Source organism: Puma concolor, chromosome B3 (genome assembly GCF_028749965.1).
Source record: "Puma concolor isolate L17-30 chromosome B3, mPumCon1.1.hap2, whole genome shotgun sequence".
In the NCBI taxonomy this organism is placed as follows: Eukaryota; Metazoa; Chordata; class Mammalia; order Carnivora; family Felidae; genus Puma; species Puma concolor.
Window position 1 is genome coordinate 95,475,841 of NC_141672.1, and position 23,033 is coordinate 95,498,873.

General features: G+C 37.6%; 2 protein-coding genes, 1 non-coding gene and 1 pseudogene across 4 annotated transcripts in view; 3 read left to right on the plus strand and 1 right to left on the minus strand.

Moving 5' to 3' along the window:
* The window catches only part of USP8 (ubiquitin specific peptidase 8), a 79,772-nt gene extending 66,132 nt beyond the window's left edge, over nucleotides 1–13,640 (plus strand). The window contains exons 12-20 of the mRNA XM_025918904.2: nucleotides 1,604–1,690; nucleotides 3,598–3,675; nucleotides 4,095–4,357; nucleotides 5,846–6,058; nucleotides 6,554–6,764; nucleotides 8,816–9,052; nucleotides 10,174–10,316; nucleotides 12,518–12,650; nucleotides 12,812–13,640. Coding sequence (XP_025774689.1) covers nucleotides 1,604–1,690; nucleotides 3,598–3,675; nucleotides 4,095–4,357; nucleotides 5,846–6,058; nucleotides 6,554–6,764; nucleotides 8,816–9,052; nucleotides 10,174–10,316; nucleotides 12,518–12,650; nucleotides 12,812–12,997 — 1,551 coding nt within the window. The 3' untranslated portion in view covers nucleotides 12,998–13,640. The remainder of the gene's footprint in view (nucleotides 1–1,603; nucleotides 1,691–3,597; nucleotides 3,676–4,094; nucleotides 4,358–5,845; nucleotides 6,059–6,553; nucleotides 6,765–8,815; nucleotides 9,053–10,173; nucleotides 10,317–12,517; nucleotides 12,651–12,811) is intronic.
* Nucleotides 6,187–6,279, plus strand: LOC112856581 (U6 spliceosomal RNA; annotated as a pseudogene).
* A 1,114-nt stretch (nucleotides 13,641–14,754) lies between the features above and the next one.
* Nucleotides 14,755–23,033, minus strand: part of USP50 (ubiquitin specific peptidase 50) — a 41,863-nt gene continuing 33,584 nt past the window's right edge. For both annotated transcript variants that reach the window (XM_086710667.1, XM_025919615.2), the window contains exon 7: nucleotides 14,755–15,047. In XM_086710667.1, the coding sequence (XP_086566793.1) occupies nucleotides 14,856–15,047 (192 nt within the window). In that variant the 3' untranslated portion in view covers nucleotides 14,755–14,855. The remainder of the gene's footprint in view (nucleotides 15,048–23,033) is intronic.
* On the plus strand, nucleotides 19,281–19,384 carry LOC112856578 (U6 spliceosomal RNA). Its single transcript, XR_003223145.1, has one exon. It is a non-coding gene; the product is annotated as a U6 spliceosomal RNA (small nuclear RNA).

Here is a 23,033-nt window from a genome sequence, read left to right on the forward strand (position 1 = left end):
GGGGTCATTTACTATGTAGGTGCCAAATAGCCCTGCAAATCTAAGTAGCCCCAAGAATATCACATTAGTTTTTGACATTTCCTCTGATATATAACACATTGAAAACAAGATTGTATTTATTATATGGTCCTTTTAAAAGTAGGTAACATATATAATTTATTCTAAATAAATTTTATTAAATTATCACAAAGATTTAGAAGTTTTTACTTTACTGTAATTTAAAAAAAAATTTTTTTTTCAACGTTTATTTATTTTTTTGGGACAGAGAGAGACAGAGCATGAACGGGGGAGGGGCAGAGAGAGAGGGAGACACAGAATCGGAAACAGGCTCCAGGCTCCGAGCCATCAGCCCAGAGCCTGACGCGGGGCTCGAACTCACGGACCGCGAGATCGCGACCTGGCTGAAGTCGGACGCTCAACCGACTGCGCCACCCAGGCGCCCCACTTTACTGTAATTTTTAAATGAACTATAAAATTAAAGTGAAAAAATTTTAAGTTTATTTATTTTTGAGAGAGAGAGAGAGCAGGGGAGGGGCAGAGAGGTGGCAGGGGAAGAGAGAGGATCCCAAGGATCCACTGACAGTGCAGAGCCTGACGTGGGGCTCAAACTCAAACCGTGAGATCGTGTACTGAGCTGAAATCAAGAGTCAGAAGCTTAACCAACTTAGCCACCCAGGTGTACCAAAGTGAATTTTTAAGGAACTCATGATAGGTTCCAAGAGGATATAAAATAGGTTTTGTACTTTTGAGTATTGTGTATGAAACTCCTGTTATCTCTTCATTCTCTTCAGGGTGTTCATTTTGGGAGAACATGACTACTTCGAAGGTAACATCACATGAGATTAAAATAAAAGGATAGTGTTCAAAAGAGGCTATGGTGACTATACACTGATGACCAGCATCATGTATTAGGAATCAGTGCTTGCTTCCCAATCCACTGTGATTTGCAGCCCACGGCCCCATTGATTCATCAGTTTCTTTTCTTCTTTACCGTTAGTGTCAGGAAATTCCACATGGGCTCTATCACCTTTAATTAAAAATATCTATACTTTGAGGGGCACCTGTGTGGCTCAGTCGGTTAAGAGACCAACTTTGACTCAGGTCATGATCTCATGGTTCATGGGTTTGAGCCCCGTGTCAGGCTCTGTGCTGACAGCCCAGATCCTGGAGCTGCTTTGGATTCTGTGTCTCCCTCTCTTTCTGCCTCTCCCCTGGTTGTGCTCAGTTTCTCTCTCTCTCAAAAATAAGTAAACGTTAAAAAATCTATATATATATAAAAATATCTATACTTTGACAATAAAATTGAATAAACTTTGGGCACCTGGGTAGCTCAGTCAATTAAGTGTCTGACTCTTGATTTCAGCTCAGGTCTTGATCTCAGGGTTGTGAGTTCAGGCCCCGCAGTGGGCTCTGTGTTGGGTGTGGATTCTACTCTTAAAAAAAATTTTTTTTTCTAAGAAACTTTCAGAAGTGTCATTTTTTTTCTTCTTTTATATTTCAGTCGGATGGATTTACTTGTATTAGCTAGTGGTTGATGGGTAAGTTTTTATGGGAGGAAAGTTAAAGTTTTCTTTCACTTCTAAAATTTTAATAATTTTTACAGCTTGTTAAGATTAAAGGACAACCAGAAAGTGGAATTCTAAAGACTGGAACTTTTAGAGAGAATACAGAAGACACTGAAAGAAACAAAGTGAGTAGTAGTTCATTGCGTGGGGGGAAAACATGGATTATAACCACATGGTTGTCTTTACCATATTGTCATCCTCCATCTTAAGATCTACTTTCTGAGGAAATCTTTGCTATCTTTTATGCTGTTTTTTGTTTATTTTTACATATTGATCCATTTATATACTAAAGGGAATGAATAGATGTGGGGCACTGGGTGGCTCAGTCGGTTAAGCGTCTGACTCTGTTTCGGCTCAGGTCATGATCTAATGGTTTCGTGAGTTCGAGTTCCGCATTGGGCTCTGTGCTAACAGTGTGGAGCCTGCTTGATATTCTCTCTCTCTCTCTCTCTCTCTCTCTCTCTTTTTCTTTCTTTCTCTACTCCTCCCCTGGTCATGCTGTCTCTGTTTCTCCCAAAATAAATAAATAAGACTTAAAAAAATTATTTTTAAATTTTAAAAAAAGGGAATAGATGTTTGTCTTCCTATTTAAAGTACAACAGTGTATTCTCATTTTATGAAATTAGAAAATAAATTAGAAAATACCTAGGCCTTACTACATGATCCAGCAATTCTACTTCTAGGTATATACCCACAAGAATTGAAAGCAGGACCTTACACACCTATGTTCATAGCAGTATTATTCACATAGCCAACTAGCCAAGAAATGTAAGCAACCCAAATATCCATTGACAGATGAATGTATAAACAAATGTGATATATACATACAATGGTGTATTATTTAGCCTTTTTAAAAAGGAAGGAAATTCTGACACATGCTACAATGTGGATGAATCTTCAGGACATTTTGCAAGTGAAATAAGCCAGTCACAAAGAGACAAATACTGTATGATTCCATTTATATAAGGTGGTTCCCAAGTAGATGGAAGTGAGTTGTTTAAATGGGTGCAGAGTTTTGAGTTTTGCAAGATGAAGAAAGTTCTTGAAATTGGTTCCACAACACCGAGAATATACTTAATGCCACTAACCTATACACTTAAAAATGGTTAAAATGACAAATCTTATTTTGTGTTACTTTATCACAATTTTTGAAATATTTAGGTCTTATATAAGACACCTTTGCTTTTGTTTTTATATAAGACACCTTTGCTTTTGTTTTTATTTAAGAGTTTTATTGAGGTAATATTTGCATACCATAAAATTCACGCATTTTTAGTGTACAGCTTAGTGGTTTCAGTTCAAAGGTGTGAAGCAAGTATTTACTCAATCCATTTTAGAACATTTTCATCATACCAGAAAGATCTCAGTGCGCAATTATAGTCACTCTCTGTCCTTACCCTAAAGCCACAAGCAACCATGATCTACTCTGTCTTCATAGTTAGGTCTCTTCTGGACATACCAGATAAATGGAATCGTGGGTGTGTGTGGGTGTGTGTGTGTGTACATACATATGGTCTCTTGCATTTGGCTTTTAAGTAGTATACTTTTTTGAGATTCATCCATGTATCTGTAGTTTATTCCTTTGTATTTACTGAATAGGATTCCCTCATGTGGGTATACTACATTTTATTCATTCACCAGTTAATGGATATTTGGATTGCTTCTGCTTCTTTTGGGCTATTATGAATAATGCTGTTGTGAGCATTTGTACATAAGTCTTTGTGTGCAGATATGTTTCATTTCTTTTGGGTTGATACCTAGCAGTGGAAATGTCTTTGTGTTTTTTGTTTTTTGTTTTTTAAAGAAACTTAAAAAACCATCATCATTATAGGCTTGTGCATATACACATTCCTCTTCCCCTTGCTGTGGCAGTATTTGGACTTTGAGACAACATACAGAGTTATTCATTTTTAAACTTCATTTAAACAATATTAAGGGCAGCCAACACAGGTTTTTTGGGTTTTTGATACAAGTAGCTTAAGTTTGTGTATGGCAAAATTTAATTGATTTTTTTTTTTTTTTTTTAAACCAGGCTCGAGAACCTTTGACAAGAGCACGAAGTGAAGAAATGGGGAGGATCGTACCAGGACTGCCTTCAGGCTGGGCCAAGGTAAAACTCAAAATTAGCACATAAGTAAATAACATGGTCATGTCTTCTTTTTTATAAAGCTTTTTTTGTTTATTCTATGTCTTCTCTAATGCAGAGTCAATTCTGTTTCTTCATGGTGGAGGACATAGCCCATTCCCCTAATTATAGCAGGATTGGATTTCTCAGTATAACCAATCTGAGATGCTGGCTACCATATATGAACATTTCTGGCCTTTGTCATTTAGAAGCAGTGTATTATTCTAATACCTAAAGTTCTTTGGAAGTTTAATCATAGAAGTGATTATGACCATCTTACTCAAATTATTGTAATCCGAAAGTAAACTTAGCAATAGAATACCCTTGAGTGATTTTCTTTAGTTTGTAATGGTCATTGTTTTTTGACCTGTTTTGTTTTTGTTTTTGTTTCTTTTTTATCTAAGTTTCTTGACCCAATCACTGGAACTTTTCGTTATTATCATTCACCCACCAACACTGTTCATATGTATCCACCGGAAATGGCTCCTTCATCTGCACCTCCTGCCACCCCTCCAACTCATAAAGCCAAGCCACAGATTCCTGCTGAGCGGGATAGGGAACCGTCCAAACTGAAGCGTTCCTACTCCTCCCCAGATATAACCCAGGCCATTCAAGAGGAAGAGAAGAGGAAGCCAACAGTAACTCCAACAGTTAATCGGGAAAATAAGTAAGTTTATCCTAACTCTTAGAACTAGAATAATCTGCTATATTTGAAAAGTTCTACTCTAAACATTTCAGCTTATTAAGATCAGGAAGTCAGAAATTTCTGAGGGTGGCTGTTCTAGCCATTGTTACGTAGCACAGAGGAAAAGTGAATGGATTAAATTCCTTGGTCCTTATCCCAAGTGCTAACTTAAATTTATCAGGAAGGTTATCATAATCCGTATTAATGTAGGTATAAAAGACTATATATTATTATATTTTAGGGCAGCATGATATAGACTACTTAGAAGTTTTTCATAAATCTCCATGGTCCCTAAATCTCTCTTTGAGGACCATAATCTGTAGGACTGATGAGTTTGTTTTGTTGCAGCTCTCAAATTCCAAACTTTTTTTTTTAACTCAGCTGAATACTGCGGGAGTAAACTTAAATAGTGTTAAAATAACAAGTATTGTGGTATCAGTTCCTAATCCTTATTCTGTTCCCTTTTTTTTCATTGCATTTCTGCTATTCTCTTTATAAGTAGTTATCAGTAGGTTCAATTAAGTTTCCCAAATCAATATCTCTGTTTAGATGTTTTCCTGGTGTGATCCCTCTAATGCTCCTGGTTTATGATTGATAGGATTGTGAGGAGATAATTATCAAATCTGCTTATTGTAATCTTTACTTTTTGGGGCAGGGGGATAGATGGAGATATAAATAAATGGGTTTATGTTAGGACTGACTATTAAAACTGGTAAAATTTAATTCTTTTTTGAATCATCATTGGGGATTGTTTTTGTTTTGGTTTTAAAGATTTTTTTTGAGAGAGAGGGAACATGACCATATGCATACAAGTTGGGGAGAGGCAGAGAGAGAATCCTAAACAGGCTCCACACTGTCAGCACAGAGCCTGACGTGCAGTTCAATCCCACAAACTGAGATCATGACCTGAGCCAAAACCAAGAGTTGGACCTTAACCGAATGAGCCACCTGGTTGCCCCTCATTTTAAATTTAAATAGCCACCTGCAGCTAGTGTCTACCACATTTGTCAGCATATCTCTACACTTCAGGTAATAGTACCCAAATAATCCCTGCCTCTTTTGAGATTATTCCACTGTAAGATATTCTTTATTCTTTGTTTGGTGTCCTGGTTGAGTTCAACATTTGGTAATGCTGAACTTCCTAGGATTACTTAAAGGAATTTGAAAGAGCCTTCTCTACTAGAAGTCTCTGCCTGTTGATGAGAATCCAGGGACTCTATCTCCGGGTGTAAGAACAATAGACCCCCCCATAAGAGGTTAAGGTACTGTCATGGGAGGGTCACAAAATACAACCAGTGTTACCTAGATAGTAAGTGTCCTGTAAGACCCAGTACCTTTTGGCTTATTAACTCTTTCCAAGATTACTGTGTACTGTGATACCAGTGGTGGAGTTTACTGCCATTTGTAATATGAACCTTAATTTTAGATGCCATGCATTTTAAGACATTATGTACACTTTTTCTTCCTCAGGCCAACGTGCTACCCTAAAGCTGAGATCACAAGGCTTTCTGCTTCTCAGATTCGGAACCTCAATCCTGTTTTTGGAGGATCTGGACCAGCTCTCACTGGACTTCGTAATTTAGGAAATACTTGCTATATGAACTCAATACTGCAGTGCCTATGTAATGCTCCACATTTGGCCGATTATTTCAACCGAAACTGTTACCAGGACGATATTAACAGGTAAAGAAATTTCATACTTTTTGCAATATAATATTAGAAGGACGATCTAACTACACTTTCTTACCACCCAGCTCCAGAGAGAAGTCAAATTAGGAAGGGGGGAAAATATTTTTAAGAAAAATGTGAGAGTGCTCGCTTCGGCAGCACATATACTAAAATTGGAACAATACAGAGAATCATGGCCCCTGCGCAAAGATATGTGAGAAAAGCCCCCTCTAATTGGTAAAGGACAGATAGGCAAAGGCAGAACCTCATATAAACTGGAGCCTGTTGAGGAGAAGGAGACAGTACAGGATTTGCAGCCCAAAAGAAGCAAGTTGGCGAGGTATAATCAAAGTAAGAATCAGATGAATATTTGATAATAAACCTGTGATTAAATAAACATTTTAGTGTTGGATTACAGATACGAAGAGTTTAATGTTGACCTCAAGAACCTGCTGTACCTTGACCTTTTAAAACTTCCTTTATTGCTGTTTTCTAATTTTATTTGCAAAGGTCAAATTTGTTGGGGCATAAAGGTGAAGTGGCTGAAGAGTTTGGCATAATTATGAAAGCCCTGTGGACAGGACAGTACAGGTATATCAGTCCAAAAGACTTTAAAATCACCATTGGGAAGATCAATGACCAGTTTGCAGGATATAGCCAGCAAGATTCACAAGAACTGCTTCTGTTCCTAATGGATGGACTCCATGAAGATCTAAATAAAGTAAGAAATTTGATTTTTCTAAGTTGTAAAGGCTCTTTAAGGTTGCTCAACACTGTGATCATTTTTATAGCAATTTAAAATTATAGTTGGGGTGCCCAGGTGGCTCAGTCAATTGAGCATCCGACTCTTGGTTTTGGCTCAGGTCATGATCTCATGGTCGTGAGTTCAAGCCCTGCATTGGGCTCTGCGCTGACAGTGCAGAGCCTGCTTGGGATTCTGTTTCTGCCTCTCCCCTGCTTGCTCTCTCCGTCTCTCTCTCTCTCTGTCTCAGTCTCTCTCTCTCTCCCTCAAAAAGTAAATTAAAAAAAATTAAAATTAAAAAGTAAATTTAAAAAACTAAAAATTAAATAAAAATAAAAAAAATTAAAAATAGAATTATCTTATGATCCAGTAATTCCAATACTGTGTCTTTACTCAAAGAAAATGAAAACACTAATTCAAAACGATATATGCACTTCTATGTTGATTGCAGCATTATTTACAATAGCCAAGGTATGGAGGCAACCCAAATGTCCATCCATGGGTGAATGGATTTTTAAAAATGCGGTACACACACACACACACACACACACACACACACACACACACACACTAGAATGTGTGACACACTAGAATGTCACTCAGCCAGGGCGCCTGAGTGGCCCAGTCAGTTAAGCATTGACTCTTGGTTTCAGCTTAGGTCATGATCTCACAGCCGTTAGATCGAGCCCTATGTCAGGCTCTGCACTGGGTGTGGAGGCTGCTTAAAATTCTCTCTTCCTCTTCCCCTCTCCCTGCCTTGAGTGCACATGTGCTCCCCCTCTCAAAAATTAAATAAGTAACATGTTAAAAAAAAATAAAATTATAGTTGGTGATTGTTCAATAGTAGTTTATTCAAATCTAGTGACTTTGTACTAAGGTCAGAAACTATAAAACAAATATATCTGATATGTCTAATATTTGAAAAGAAGTATATACAATTTTTTTATATTTGCTTACTAAAATGGTAGGTTGTGAGAAATTGTAAATGTTGAAATAGTTGTTAGAGATACTCTGTGACCACATGTATGTGAAAGTGAAATCATAAATATTTTTTTTAAGTTTATTCATTTATTTTGAGAGAGAGCATGCACATGTGCTTGAGTGGGAGAGAGGCAGAGAAAGAGAAAGAGAATCCCAAGCAGGCTCCACACTGTAGCACAGAGCCCCACACAGAGCCCGACATGGGGCTCACGAACCATGAGATCATGACCTAAGCCGAAGTCAGTTTTTTAACTGAGCCACCCAGGTGCCCCAAACATAAATTTTACAAAAGATTAGCTGTAGAGAGCTTGAACATCTTTATTATTGTATATTTATATATTTTGTATATGTTTTATCAGTTTTATAGTTTTTTCTAAAATAAGAATTACCTCATGTAACCAAAGGATTCATGTGAAAAGTTGAGACATGTATGTCTCTAATACCTTTGGGATCCCTGTTACCATTGAACATACATACATACACATGGACATACATGTGTATGTATAAATACGTGTTTTGTGTGGATATATGTGTGAATATATATAGGATATGTGTATATCCATCCACAAGCCTAGGACAACAGCTTGCAGCGGTGTATGGGATGTCTTCTCTTTTCAAAACCAGAATTTCAACTTAAAAACAGTTAATAAAATATACTTTTATTTAAAGTTTTTATTTGAATTGCAGTTAACATTCATTGTAATATTAGTTTCAGGTGTACAGTAAAGTGATTCAGTATTTCCATACGTCACTCATTCAACACCCAGTGACAAGTCCACTCCTTAATCCCCATCACCTAAAAAAAAATGTATTTTATTAATTTCTGTTTAGTAAAATAAGTCATACCCTTCTGATAAAGTGGGATTTTGGGGGAGGATTTTTGGCTGGAATTTTTTTTTTTTTTTTTACCTCTGAATGAGATTAGAACTCCTTTATGAAAGAAACCAGAAATGTTTCTAAATCTGCAAAGTGTATTCAATATATTCTTTTAGTTTTCTATTTAAATGATGATTTTGAGATATTGATATAAATTTTAATATTATTTCCAGGCTGATAATCGGAAGAGACATAAAGAAGAAAATAATGATCACCTTGATGACTTTAAAGCTGCAGAGCATGCTTGGCAGAAACATAAGCAGCTCAATGAATCTATTATTGTTGCACTTTTTCAGGGTCAGTTCAAATCCACAGTACAGTGCCTCACCTGTCACAAAAAGTCTAGGACATTTGAGGCCTTCATGTATTTGTCTCTACCATTAGCTTCTACAAGTAAATGTACATTACAGGTAAGTTTGAGAGAAAATGATTTGCTGAATAAATGCTGTTTCTATGCATACAAAGATGGACTTTATTCAGCAGAGTCTGTACTTTGCCCCTATAAATGTTTTGTAGGTAAAACTCCTACATAAATTTTGTTTTAATTATGTTTATGTGTATTAGAAAATTTAAAAAAAAAATTTAAATTACTCTTTCAGAATTCAGGGCACCTGGCTGGTTCAGTTGGTTAAGCGCCAACTCTTGATTTCAGCTCAGGTTATAATCTCACAGTTTGTGATTTTGAGCCCCATGTCAGGCTCTGTGCTGACACTGTGGAGTCTGCTTGGGATTCTCTCTCTCTCCCTCTCTCTGTCCCCTCACCCACTTGCACACTCTCTCTCCAAATAAATTAACTTACAAAATTTAAAAAACATTTTAGGGCATGTGGATGGCTCAGTCGGTTAAGCATCTGACTTCAGCTCAGGTCTTGATCTTGCAGTTCATGAGTTCAAGCCCTGCATCGGACTATGTGCTGACTGCGTAGAGCCTGCTTGGGATTCTCTCTCCCTCTCTCTCTCTCTGCCCTTCCCCCACTCACACTTCCTCTCTCTCAAAATAAATAAACTTAAAAAAAAAAATTTTTAAATACTTTTCAGCATCGATAAATGTTTTTAAAGTTTGTATTTTGAAGAAATAAAACTTCTATTTTAAAAGTTAATTTGAAAATTGCATATTGACTTTAATTAGAATTTGCTCTATGTGAGGATCAGATAAATAGCCTGTTTTCTACCCAGTAACAGTGTGATTTAGCTAGCTTGTTGATACCTTTAGTGTTAGCTCCCTTGAGAATGTCATTTCTTCCAGTAAGACTTCCTGAGGCACCAGGCAGAGGTGGCTCCTGTGTGCATTCAGGATGCACAGTCCTGCTTCCCTCTGTCATGGGCAGCGCTCACCAATCCCTGCACTGATTACTGTTGGCTCTCCCCTCTGGGCTCCCCACTAGGTCTTAAACTTTACGACAGAACTATTTTCTGCTAGTTACCTGTTGTGTCCTTCATACCTGGCAGAATAACTTACTGAATTAGATGCTCAATGATACTGTGTTGAAGAAACAAATTAGTGAGTAACTACTACTTGTTTTTGCCTCCAGGACTGCCTTAGATTATTTTCCAAAGAAGAAAAGCTCACAGACAACAACAGGTTTTACTGCAGTCATTGCAGAACTCGACGGGACTCTCTAAAAAAGATAGAGATCTGGAAGTTGCCACCTGTGCTTTTAGTGCATCTGAAACGGTAAAAAACATATTTTTCTGCAGTTTAGATGAAGGAAGTCTTAAGTGGTACTTCATTCTAAGTCATTTTATTGCATTGCCTGCTAAGGATGTATTACAAAGGAAGATTATCTGGTTAGGGAAACAAGGCAGAAATGAGGAGACTCCAGTTCCTTACTTTAGTGTTTGCAAGAACAGCAAAATGACAACACGGTGCTTTCAGGTCATTTCATCTTTTAAAAATTAGTGAAATTTATTGCATTTCAAATATAAAATTTTACATCATAAAAAATCCAAGTGAAAATGTATAAAATCACACAGCATAACTCTAATACAAATGATAAGTCAATAAAATTTATTGTAAACTAAGAAAAGATTTAATCCTGTGCTGAAAATGAGAATGCAGTTTTAAAGAGAAGATGTTAAGGATGCCATTGCTGGGTGCAGATATTTTTGTCCACATTTTTCTAGCCTGTGAAAAAGGTCTGGCCCTATAATAGATGGGATAATAGGGGCGCCTGGGTGGCGCAGTCGGTTAAGCGTCCGACTTCAGCCAGGTCACGATCTCGCGCTCCGTGAGTTTGAGCCCCGCGTCAGGCTCTGGGCTGATGGCTCAGAGCCTGGAGCCTGTTTCCGATTCTGTGTCTCCCTCTCTCTCTGCCCCTCCCCCGTTCATGCTCTGTCTCTCTCTGTCCCAAAAATAAATAAACGTTGAAAAAAAAAAAAATTAAAAAAAAAAAAAAATAGATGGGATAATAGCAAGAGAGTTGTAAAATCTGTCCCAGATGTTGTCTTTTGATTCTTTTATCTTTATGGAATCCATTCATGGAGTGATAACTATGAATCATTATTTTGAAAAACTTTTTAAAAGGAGGTTTCATCTTTTTATTGAGAGCTGTAATTTTTGTCTCAAACGAAGCATTTCTATTTTAATTATTTGTTTCATTTTGTATTATTGGAAGTTCTTAGGCAATTACTTTTGTTAGTTTCTATATTGACGTGTTCAGATTCCTCACGTAAATTTTCTACCAGAAGCTTGTTCCATCAGTTTTTCTCTTCTTGAGGATTGTGGAGGTACAGATAAACATTCTATAAATGATTACACATATGTTAAGATTTCTAGTGCTGTGTATTAATTCTTTGGAGAATACAGGTATCTAAAAATATAAATGGTTCAGAATTCAGTTTTTGAAAACTAATTCTGAAATAATCTTATCGCACCAACCAAAGTACCAGTATTTTGGTGTTTAAAGGAGTAGAGTATGTCAGGATAATGGAATGCCATTACAATTCTCCCCTGCTATCCAAAAGTAGAGTGTTCCTGTGAAATCTTTCATAAGCCAAAATGGTGTAAAGCAAAGAAGCAGTTATCATTAATTTATATAGAAAATCTTTCAGTATTCCCAGACCCCCAAAATAACCTTCTCTTAGACTTTTCTAATACCTTAGGACACATCTTGCTTAACAGATGCACAAAACAGATCAAGATAAAACACAGGTACGGGCAGACAATTCAAAGCTGTGGCAGCTTGACACTGAGTATTCTGGGAAGGAGCATGGTGATGCCACTTTACCTACTCAGCAGGGTGCCTGCTGCCTCCAGCAGCCTACTGCAAACAAACGCTGCCCAGTGCTGCTTTCCCCTTTTCACCTTTTTTCTTAAAAGCAGAAACCTTCTTTGGATTTCTTTTAGGTAGCTAAAACAGGTACTCATGGAAGTCTTGTAAAAATGAAGTGGTGTAACACCAGCTTTTGAAAAGCAGGGGATACCTGTGTAGTCTGTGTGCTTATGATTTCCAGCTTCAGTTTCCCCAAAAGTACAGTCTTAACAGCTAGAGCAGCTCTCCTTAGTCTTTCCTCTGTACTCGTATGGTAGTTAGCATTATAAACCTGGGTCTTCATAACTTTTTACCTTTGCAGAAGACTCATTGAACAGTTGTCGCTAGCCTAGGGGTCAAGGGACCCAGGTGTGGCTCTGTCTCCACCACCTTAGCTTTTGACTGAGGGCAAGTCATTTCATATCTGCTCATACCTTCGTTTTCTCATTTGTAAAGTGGAAATGAAGCCAAATGTCTTTCCAGGTCCCTCCACCATTGAAATTCTGAGTGTGTTTGAAATGGATTTTCTGGTCTCACTATAAATCTAGAACATTAATGAATGAATTCAAGTCTTTCCAGTGTTTGTGGTCTCTCAGTTTAATTGCTATCCTGTTTCACTCTACAGTTTTTCCTACGATGGCAGGTGGAAGCAGAAACTACAGACCTCTGTGGATTTCCCATTAGAGAATCTTGACTTGTCACAGTATGTTATTGGTCCAAAGAACAATTTGAAGAAATATAATTTGTTTTCTGTTTCAGTAAGTATCTTGTTGGAACTAAATCCTTTCTCTAAGCAAACTATAAAAATAAGAGTTTCATGTGGTTCCTTAACCTCCTAGGAAAATAACATAAAGCTTTGAAGTATTTAAAATAGGACAATAATTTCAGTTTGAACTGATTTTCTATCTTTTTGGCACAGAATCACTATGGTGGGCTGGATGGAGGCCACTACACTGCCTATTGTAAAAATGCAGCAAGACAGCGGTGGTTTAAATTTGATGATCATGAAGTTTCTGATATCTCCGTTTCTTCTGTGAAGTCTTCGGCAGCTTATATCCTCTTTTATACTTCATTGGGACCACGAGCAACTGATGTAGCCACATAAGGAGAAGTAGGTTCTAAGCTAGTTATCTTTTAAGAAGCTGAGCAACACAACTCTTGACATGCTTATAAAGATACTGGATAAATACAGCTGGCCATTGAGAGGAATTCTAAGACCGTGGGAGCTGTGTTACTATCACCATATACTTTAGGTCAGTGCCATTATCGAAAAACTGACTAATAACATTTAACGAGTATTGCAGTTAAGCACTCCTTACAGGTACCATTTATTTCAAAACCTTTTATAGTTTGCTCCAAAGTTAAAATAATTAAGCATTATTCTTCTCCTGGTCTAAAAACCATTATATCCTTTCTTTTCCTTTTCACTGTTATGGCCTTTTCACATTTCTAAATCCCAGCTTGATCTATGAATACTCTAGAATGATGTAAAGCAGATAGGAATGTATGTGTATATATTTATTGCACACTTGCACATCAAATCAATGTACATAGTATAATAACGTGGTCCTTGTGTGAAGCCTAGAACTCAGAGGACTGTTTGTTTTTCCTTTTTCTTTTGGCCTATTCTGAGTAACTGCAGTGCTTTCTTAGGGAAATGACAGGGCAAAGCTATTTTTTTGTTGGCTTTGGGCTGTATTTGTGCACTAAATCTTTATTCTAAAAAATAAATGGAAACTTTTCTTTAATTTTTTAAAATGAGAATTTTCATTTACACCTACATTAAAATCTTAATGAGAAAAATAATTTAAAACCCTGTAAGTGTTCTGTCTTTATTTTTTTATCAAACCATTTTATATACACACACACTTTATCCTATGTGACTTAAAATTTAGTTCACTTATCCTGTTGTATTAGGACTTGATTTTACTCTTCCTTCAACTTGACCCAGAACTGTATAAAGCACTTATTTAGAATTCTCAAGAGTTGGGAATCAGGATTAAAATTAAAAGGGATAGGGATCGGGAATGACTACAGAATAAACTGCATTAAGAACCACATCTTTGTGGGGCGCCTGGGTGGCGCAGTCGGTTAAGCGTCCGACTTCAGCCAGGTCACGATCTCGCGCTCCGTGAGTTCGAGCCCCGCATCAGGCTCTGGGCTGATGGCTCAGAGCCTGGAGCCTGTTTCCGATTCTGTGTCTCCCTCTCTCTCTGCTCCTCCCCCGTTGATGCTCTGTCTCTCTCTGTCCCAAAAATAAATAAATGTTGAAAAAAAAAAAATTAAAAAAAAAAAAAAAAGAACCACATCTTTGCAAAGTGATGTATTAAAAGAGAGGAGCTGAGAATGTATTATTTACCTCACAAGACTCAGGTGCTATAGATGAAGTCAGTAAAAACTCCCCATTTAAAAATATGATTCTAGAAGTTGCTTCTGAAAGATGCCACTATGAGTAAAGATGAGTCTTGAATCGTGAGGTTGGCATCTTTTCATATTCTGCAGTTGGTCTAAGAATCTTAGAGTTCTTGGCTAAATTATCAGATCAATGAAATATTTCCAAATCATAAGGTCACAGAGCCACTTGAACAAAACTTACTTTGTTTAGCTCCATGAAGTATCTTTGGAGAATACTTTGTTGCATATATATAATTGAGGTATTTTAGGTTTAAAAATATCCATCCTAATAGACATTGAATTTTGAAACCTGAAATTAATACATACTTTGCTGTGCTTTGCAGGGCCCCATCCATTAGCATTTCATCATGCTGCCTTTTTCTGGAGGCCAGGACCTCTCTTCTCTGCTAGAGGCTTATCATATAAAAAAGTGCATAATACAGTAGAAAGAGTGAAAATTATGTTGGATGTAAGTAAATTGCAAGAGTTTAATGACAAAGCAAACCTGAAGTACCAGTTTCTGATTGCTTGTTTTGCAGTTTTCAGTTCTGCAGTTTTGCACCATTTTCCTAGCTCTTGCATTTTTTTATAGGTATAGAAAAGGGCTGGCAACTGTAGAACAGGAGATAGGCTGTAGCAGTTTGCACTGAAGTATCTGGAATCTCACTGACTCGTGTGTCATCAAAGCTATACCAGGCCTGGGTCACTGAGTTCTTGCAGAAAGCAGTGTAGTGGCCACCGTCCAGATCACCAAAGTGGTTCTAGGGGAAGAATGAATGTCAGACTTAATATTCCCAAGCAGATAACTCTACTGGAACAAAAAAAGGTATAGCCAAGAAATATTTTTCACAATTGTCCCTTACACTAAATTAAAAGGAGAAGGTAATGTTGTTAAATGATAGATATGGCCTGACTGCTACAATATTTTTCATCCATTGAACTGCTTATACATTGGGCCTATCGACTAAAGAATCTATGAATGAAATAGTTTAGTATTTGGCAGCATCTAATATTTATGACTGAATACTGAGCATCTACTATACATAGACTATTAAACGTTAAAGTAGTTGGGGCACCTGGGTGGCTCAGTCGGTTAAGCATCCAACTTCAGCTCAGGTCATGATCTCACGGTTCGTGAGTTCAAGTCCCGCGTCGGGCTCTGTGCTGACAGCTCAGAGCCTGGAGCCTGCTTCAGATTCGGTGTCTCCCTCTCTCTCTGCCCTTCCCCTGCTCACACTCTCTCTCAAAAATAAACATTAATTAAAATTTTTAAAAACATTGAAGATTTTAAAATAAGATAGTCCTCTTTCCTAAATGAGCCTACAGTTTAATTTTAAAGATAGGAAAAAGGACATTTAACATTGGGACAAGACAGTTAACTGCATATTGCTCCTACACAATTTGAGGGGTTATGCGACAACAACCCCCTTGGTCATGTAGCATCCAGAAAAGAACCTATTCCATTCTCTTTTCTCTGTCTTTCCTAACCCCGTAAAGGAATGTTTGAAACCGGCACTGGAGAACCTCACTTTGGTGTGGACTGTGAGGAAGAATGCATTTCATATTTTTGTATGGTTGAAAAAATATTTTGTGACCTGAACATTATAAGAATCTCAAATTACAGCAAGTAAAGTTTCATGGGAACACAGCTATGCTCATTCATTTTATATCTTTTAGTAGCTGCCTTCACACAACAATAGTAAAGCTGAATAGTTGCAGTAGAAACTGCTGGCCAACAAAGCCTAAAATATTTACTGTCTGGCCTTTTACAGAATAAGTTTGCTGACCCCTGGTATAGAGGGCAGAAGATGGTCAATTATAGTCATTTAGTAGTCAGTATAGAATTGATAGTGAGTTCAGCTCTAATACTACACAATGGCTTTAAGGTGTATTTAACCTTCCTGAGCTTTAATTTCCCCATCTATTAAAATGGGGTAATAAAATATGTCTTGTCTTACATAGCAGTTATCAGATGTCTTTGAAATTACGGAAGTACCACATAGGAGATACTTACTAAATATTCCCTTAGACCTTCATCTTCCCTACCTCTCACTTTACATGTTACAGAAATATCCCAAAGTTGACATTTAAAAGATCCGAGCTCTAGTCCTGGTCCTTGCCCTGTGACCTTATTTGGGGGGCTATTTTGAGAATTATTTGAGGGGTGCTTGGCAAAAGGAAAGAACTATATTCTGTTTCTGGATAGATGTGCTTTCATTCAGGCTGTACAGGACACCCACATATAGAATGTTCTTGAACATTCTAAAAAATGACCATGAACATAATACACAGTGCTATAAGCTTAAGATGTTATATATGAGCCTCATGGTAACCAGAAGCTCATAACATTGAACAGATGCACAAAAATTAAAGAGAAAACCAAACCTAACACTACAGAAATCATCAAGCACAATAAAAGAAAGCAAGAGAATAAAGGATCAGAGAAAGACCACAAAAACAACCAGAAAACAAAATGGCAATAAGTTTACTTACCAGTAATTAAATGTAAATGGCCTAAATCCTCCAATCAAAAGACATAGGGTGGTGGAATTGATTTAAAAAAGCACACACATAAACCGTCTATATGTTGCTGGCTACAAGACACTCAACCTCACACCTAAAGATGCATACAGATTGAAAGTGAAAAAACAGCATGCAAATGGATGTGGAAAAAAAAAAAAACCATGCTTCTATCAGAAAAAATAAACTTGTTTTTAATTTTTTTCAATGTTTGTTTTTGAGAGAGAGCAGGGGAGAGGCAGAGAACGAGACACAGAATCTGAAGCAGGCTCCAGGCTCTGAGTTGTCAGCACAAAGCCTGAAGCAGGCTTTAACCCATGAACTGTGAGATCATGACCTGAGCCAAAGTTGGACACTTAACCACCCAACTGAGCCACCCAGGTGCCCGAGATAAAATAAATTTTAAAACAAAAACTGTAAGAAGAGACAAAGAAGGGCATTACATAACAGTGAAGGAATCAATCCAACAAGAGGAGCTAAAAATTGTAAATATCTATGCATCCAACATTGGATTACCTAAATATATAAAGCAAATATTAACAGATGTAAAGAGATAAATTGGTAATATAGTATAGGGAACTTGAAAACCCCAGTTACATCAGGGCCCCTGGGTGACTCAGTCACTTGAGCATCCAACTCTTGATTTCAGCTCAGGTCATGATCCCAGGGTCATGGGATCAAGCACCACGTTGGACTTTTGGCTGAGTGTGGAACCTGCTTAAGATTCTCTTTCTCTCTCTCTCTCTCCCTCTGCCCGCCCCCCCGCCCCCCGCCACACACTCTCTGATAAAAAATTAAAAATAAAAAATCTTAAAAAAAACAACAGCCACTTACATCAATGGATAGATCATCCAGGAAGAAAAATCAATAAGGAAACTGTCTTTGAGTGAATCATTAGACCAGGTGGACATAAAAGATCTATACAAACATTCCATACAAAAACAAGAGAACAGACATTCTTTTCAAGTACATCTGGAACATTCTCCATAATAGAACATATGCTAGGCTCCAAAGTGGTGGTAAATTTAAGAAGATTGAAACCAGGGCGCCTGGGTGGCACAGTCGGTTAAGCGTCCGACTTCAGCCAGGTCACGATCTCGCGGTCCGTGAGTTCGAGCCCCGCGTCAGGCTCTGGGCTGATGGCTCCGATTCTGTGTCTCCCTCTCTCTCTGCCCCTCCCCCGTTCATGCTCTGTCTCTCTCTGTCCCAAAAATAAATAAACGTTGAAAAAAAAAATTAAAAAAAAAAAAAAAAAGATTGAAACCATATCATGCATCTTTTCTGACCACAACAGTATGAAAATAGAAATCAATCACAAGAAAAAAACACAATCATGTGGAGGCTAAAAAACATGATACTAACAACCGAAAGGTCAATGAAGTAATCAAAAAAGTTATAAAAATACATGAAAACAAAGGAAAATGAAAATACAATGATCCAAAACCTTTGGGATGCAGCAAAAAGCAGTTCTAAAAGGGCAATTTATAACAATACAGGCCTACCTCAAGAAACAATCTCAAACAACCTAACATTACACCTAAAGGAACTAGAAAAACAAAACAAATAAAGCCCAAGGTTAGTAGATGGGAGAAAGTAATAGATAAGAACAGAAATAAAAGTATAGAGACAAAAAAATAGAAAAAAATTAATGAAAAGAGCTGGTTCCTTGAAAAGATAAAATTGATGAACCCTTAGCCAGACTCATCAAGAAAACAAGAGAAAGACCCAAATAAGTAAAAAAAGAAAGAGAAGTAACAACTAACAGCACAGAAATACAAAGGGTTATAAAGAAAACATTGTGAAAAAGTATGTGCCAACCAATTGGAAAACCCAGAAGAAATGGATAAATTCCTAGAAACATACAATCTTCCAAAATTCAATCAGAAGGAAATAGAAAACCTGAAGAGACCAATGACTAATAACAAAAATGAATTGGTTTTCAAAAAACTACCAAAAAAATTAAAGTCCAGGACCAGATGGCTTCACAGGTGAACTATACCATTTAAAGAAGACTTTATGGGGCCCCTGGGTGGCGCAGTCGGTTAAGCGTCCGACTTCAGCCAGGTCACGATCTCGCGGTCCGTGAGTTCGAGCCCCGCGTCGGGCTCTGGGCTGATGGCTCGGAGCCTGGAGCCTGTTTCTGATTCTGTGTCTCCCTCTCTCTCTGCCCCTCCCCCGTTCATGCTCTCTCTCTGTACCAAAAATAAATAACGTTGAAAAAAATAAATAAATAAATAAAGAAGACTTTATACCTATTCTCTTCAAACTATTCCAAAAAATAGAAGAGTAAGGAAAGCTTCCAAGTTTATTCTATGAAGCCAGCATCACCCTGACACCAAAACTAAAGACACCACAAAAAAAAAAAAAAAAAAAAAAAAACTACAGGCAAATATCCCTGATGTACATAGATACAAAAAATCCTCCACAAAATATTAACAAATTGCATTCATCTAGATGATAAAGGATCATTCACCATGCTCACTTCAACAGCACATCTACTAACATGGGAATGATACAGAGATTATCATGGCCCCTGCACAAGAATCACATTCAAATTTGTGACATGTTGCATATTAAAAAAAAAAAATCATTCACCACAATCAATTGGAATTTATTCTGGGGCTGCAAGGATGGTTCAATATTCACAAATCAATAAACATGATACACTATATCAATAAAACATAAAAATCATATGATAATATCATCATCTGCATCTCAATAGATGCAGAAAAAGCATTTGACAAAGTACAACATCCATTCACTTAAAAAACTCTCAAAAGTGGCACCTGGGTTGGCTCAGTTAAGTGCCTGACGATTTCAGCTCAGTTCATACCTTATAGTTTGTGGGATTGAGCCCCATGTCAGGCTCTGTGCTGCAGCCTGCTTGGGATTCTCGCACTTCTCTCTCTGCCCCTGCTCCTGCTCATGCATGCTCTCTCTCCCTGTTTCTCTCAAAATAAGTAAACATTACAAAAAACAAAAAAAAACCTCAACAGTGGTTTTAAAAGGAACATACCTCAACTTAACAAAGGATATATATGACAAATTCATAGCTAACATCGCATTCAGTGGTGAAAAATGATGTGGAGAACAAAGGCAAGAGAAATATAGGAAAAAAATTTTTTTTAAATTTTTAACAAGTACTTAAGACAGGTAGAGTGACCTTTTCTCAAGGAGCTTAGCTGCCTTCATGTTAATCTTTGCTAGAGGCAAAAGGCAACCTTAGCTTGACATTAGCTGGACCTCCAGGATCCTGTAAAAATCCCCTTGGAAACTTTGTTTATCTCTACCTCCTCAAGATATATGTTACCAATCATTTTCCAAAAACATGGCCCACTGATATACATCTGAAAAGTCTCATGACTAACAGTTTACTAGACAGTAGTAAATGACATTTTCGTAGCAACAGCTAGCTCCTCAAGGTCCAAATTCCTTAAAAACTTCTCCTATCCCTAACCCCCTCCCAACTTGAAAGTATGTCACTCCTCATGACCTCAGAGCAGCTACAACAACCCTTTTTGTACCAAAGACATCTCAAGAATTGTTTCTTGACTGTTCACTCCCGAACCCCAACATGACACATCAAAAAACAGAATTTTGCTCTAAAATTATAAGACAAGGATGCCCACTGTCACTTTTATTCAACACAGTATTAAAGTCCTGGTTATAGCAAGCAGACAACAAAAATAAAAAAGAGGCATCCATATTGCTAAAGAAGTTAAACTGTCACTATTTACAGATGACATGAATCCTTAAGATCCACCAATAAACTACTAGAATTAATAAATGAATTCAGTAAAATTGAAGGATACAAAATTAATACCCAGAGGTCTGGGAAGACGTTGGAGTAGGAGGACACTAAGTTTGCCTTGTCTCACAGATCCAACTAGATAACACCCATATCAGCATAAATAACCCAGAAAACAATCCAGAGACTGCCAGAACAAACTCCACAACTAGGGGCCACATTGAAGAAGGTAGGAATGGCAAAGATGTGGTCTAGAAGTAAAATAGACCATGGCTGTCTGTGGTAGAGAGAGAGCCGATGACAATGAGAAGGGAAGAAAACAGACTTTCACTCTAGGGATATTTGCCTTTGAATATGAGAGGGGCTGAATTTCCTGAGTTCTTAAAACCAGTAGAGCTTAGCCTAGAATTTAAAAATCATCAGGCTTGGCTCTGGGAGAGACTGGAGGGTGCTAAGAAACAGAGTTCCCTCCCCTAAAGAGACAGCATAACAAACAGGCTGTACACATACTGTGTAGAATCAGCAGTTTGAGAAACACCAGGGGCAGATGGGAGGAAGAGTGATTTGCTCATCTCAGAGTGTGGCCTAGAGACACAGGAAGCACAGGGAGACCTTTCCAGGAAAAAAGGAGCTGGCAGAAGCCATTTCCTCCCCCAACCCCAGCATAAACGACGGCCACCTGTGGGAAAGAGAACAGCCCAGATACTCCTTACCTAAATTGCTTGCATCAAGCCCCAATCCCCCAGGCTTTGCTGGGTCTGTCCTTCCCAATCACACTCTCTCCTCAGTCCTGGTGCTGCAAGCCCCCTCCCCGTAAAGACGAGCGCACACCTTGTTAACACATCTCCTGAACCACATATTTTGCAAAACGTCACTTCCAGCAGCATGGAGGGCTGGTCTCATTTTGCAAACAGACCACTGCACACCTCATGGTCCACAACAGGCAAAGAGAGCCTCCATAGACAATTGGACTGACGGAAAAAGAGGCCAGGGCTCAACAGGAGAGCACACACAACACACATAGGAGATATGTTTTTGAAGCACCAGGTCCTGAGGAAGAGGGGACAAAGCACTTCAGGGCACTATAGGAATTCTTCTTTATAAGGCTATTATCATTAAGAGCAAGAGAAGTAGGTGACTTTCCTAAAAGAGAAACAGACATAGAGAGTTAAACAAAAGGAGGAGACAGAGAAATATCTCTCAAATGAAAGATCAGGACCAAACCGCAGAAAGAGACCAAAGTGAAATCAATGTAAGAGAATTTAAGTGGAAAGAGAATTTAAAGTAATGGTCACAAAGATACTCAGTGAACTTAAGAGTGGAGGACATCAGTGTGACCCTTAACAAAGAGAGAAAAAACCAATCAGATATCAAGAACAAAATAAATGAAATTAAAAATACACTTGATGGAATAAATAGCAGGCTAGATGAAGCAGAGGAATGAGTTAATGACCTGGAAAACAGAATAATGGAAAATAACCAAGCTGAGCAAAAGTGATGAAAGAAAATTATGTAAATTGATAATAGTCATAGAGAATTCTGACTCCATCAAATCAGAACATCCACATTATAGGGATCCCAGAAGAAGAGACAAATAAGGAGGCAGAAAATTTATTTGAAGAAATAGTAGCTGAAAACTTCCATAATCTAGGGAAGGACACAGATAACCAGATCCAGGAGGCACAGAGATTCCACCCCCAACAAAATTCAATGCAAGGAGGTCCACACCAAGACACATAGTAATTAAAATGGCAAAAGTCGTGATCAAAAAATTTTTGGAAGCAGCAAGAGAAAAGAAACTGTTACATACAAGTGAAACCCCATAAGGCTATAAGCGGATTTTTCAGCAGAAACATTGAATATATCATGCCACGTTCTTCCAGACAGCAAAGTGCTGAAGGGAAACATTTAAGGCCCGGAATACTCTATCTAGCAAGGCTATCATTCAGAAGAGAAGGAGGGATAAAGACTTTTTCAGGCAAACAAAACTGAAGGAGGTTATGACCACTAAACCTGACCTCCAAGAAATAGTAAAAGGGAAACTTTGAGTGGAAAGAAAGACCATAAGTGAGAGTATGAAAAATAAAAAACACAAAAACAGTAAAAAATAAGTATTTCTGTAAATCAGTCAAAGATTTCATAAAATAAAAGGATGCAAAATAGGACACCATACACCTAAAAACATAGAAGGGAAGAAGAGTAAAAAATGGGCTTAAACTTAAGTGACCATCAACTTAATAAAGACTGCTATATGCAGAAGACATTATATACAAACCTAATGATAACCACAAATCAAAAGCCAGTAATATATATGAAAAAAAAAAATAAAGGGAAAGGAATCCAAGTATTAAGGAAAGCCAACAAAACATGAAAGAGAGCAAGAAAGGATCAAAGAACATCTATAGAAACAACCACAAACCAAGTAACAAAATGGCAATAAATACATATCAATAATTGCTTTGAACGTAAACTGAACATT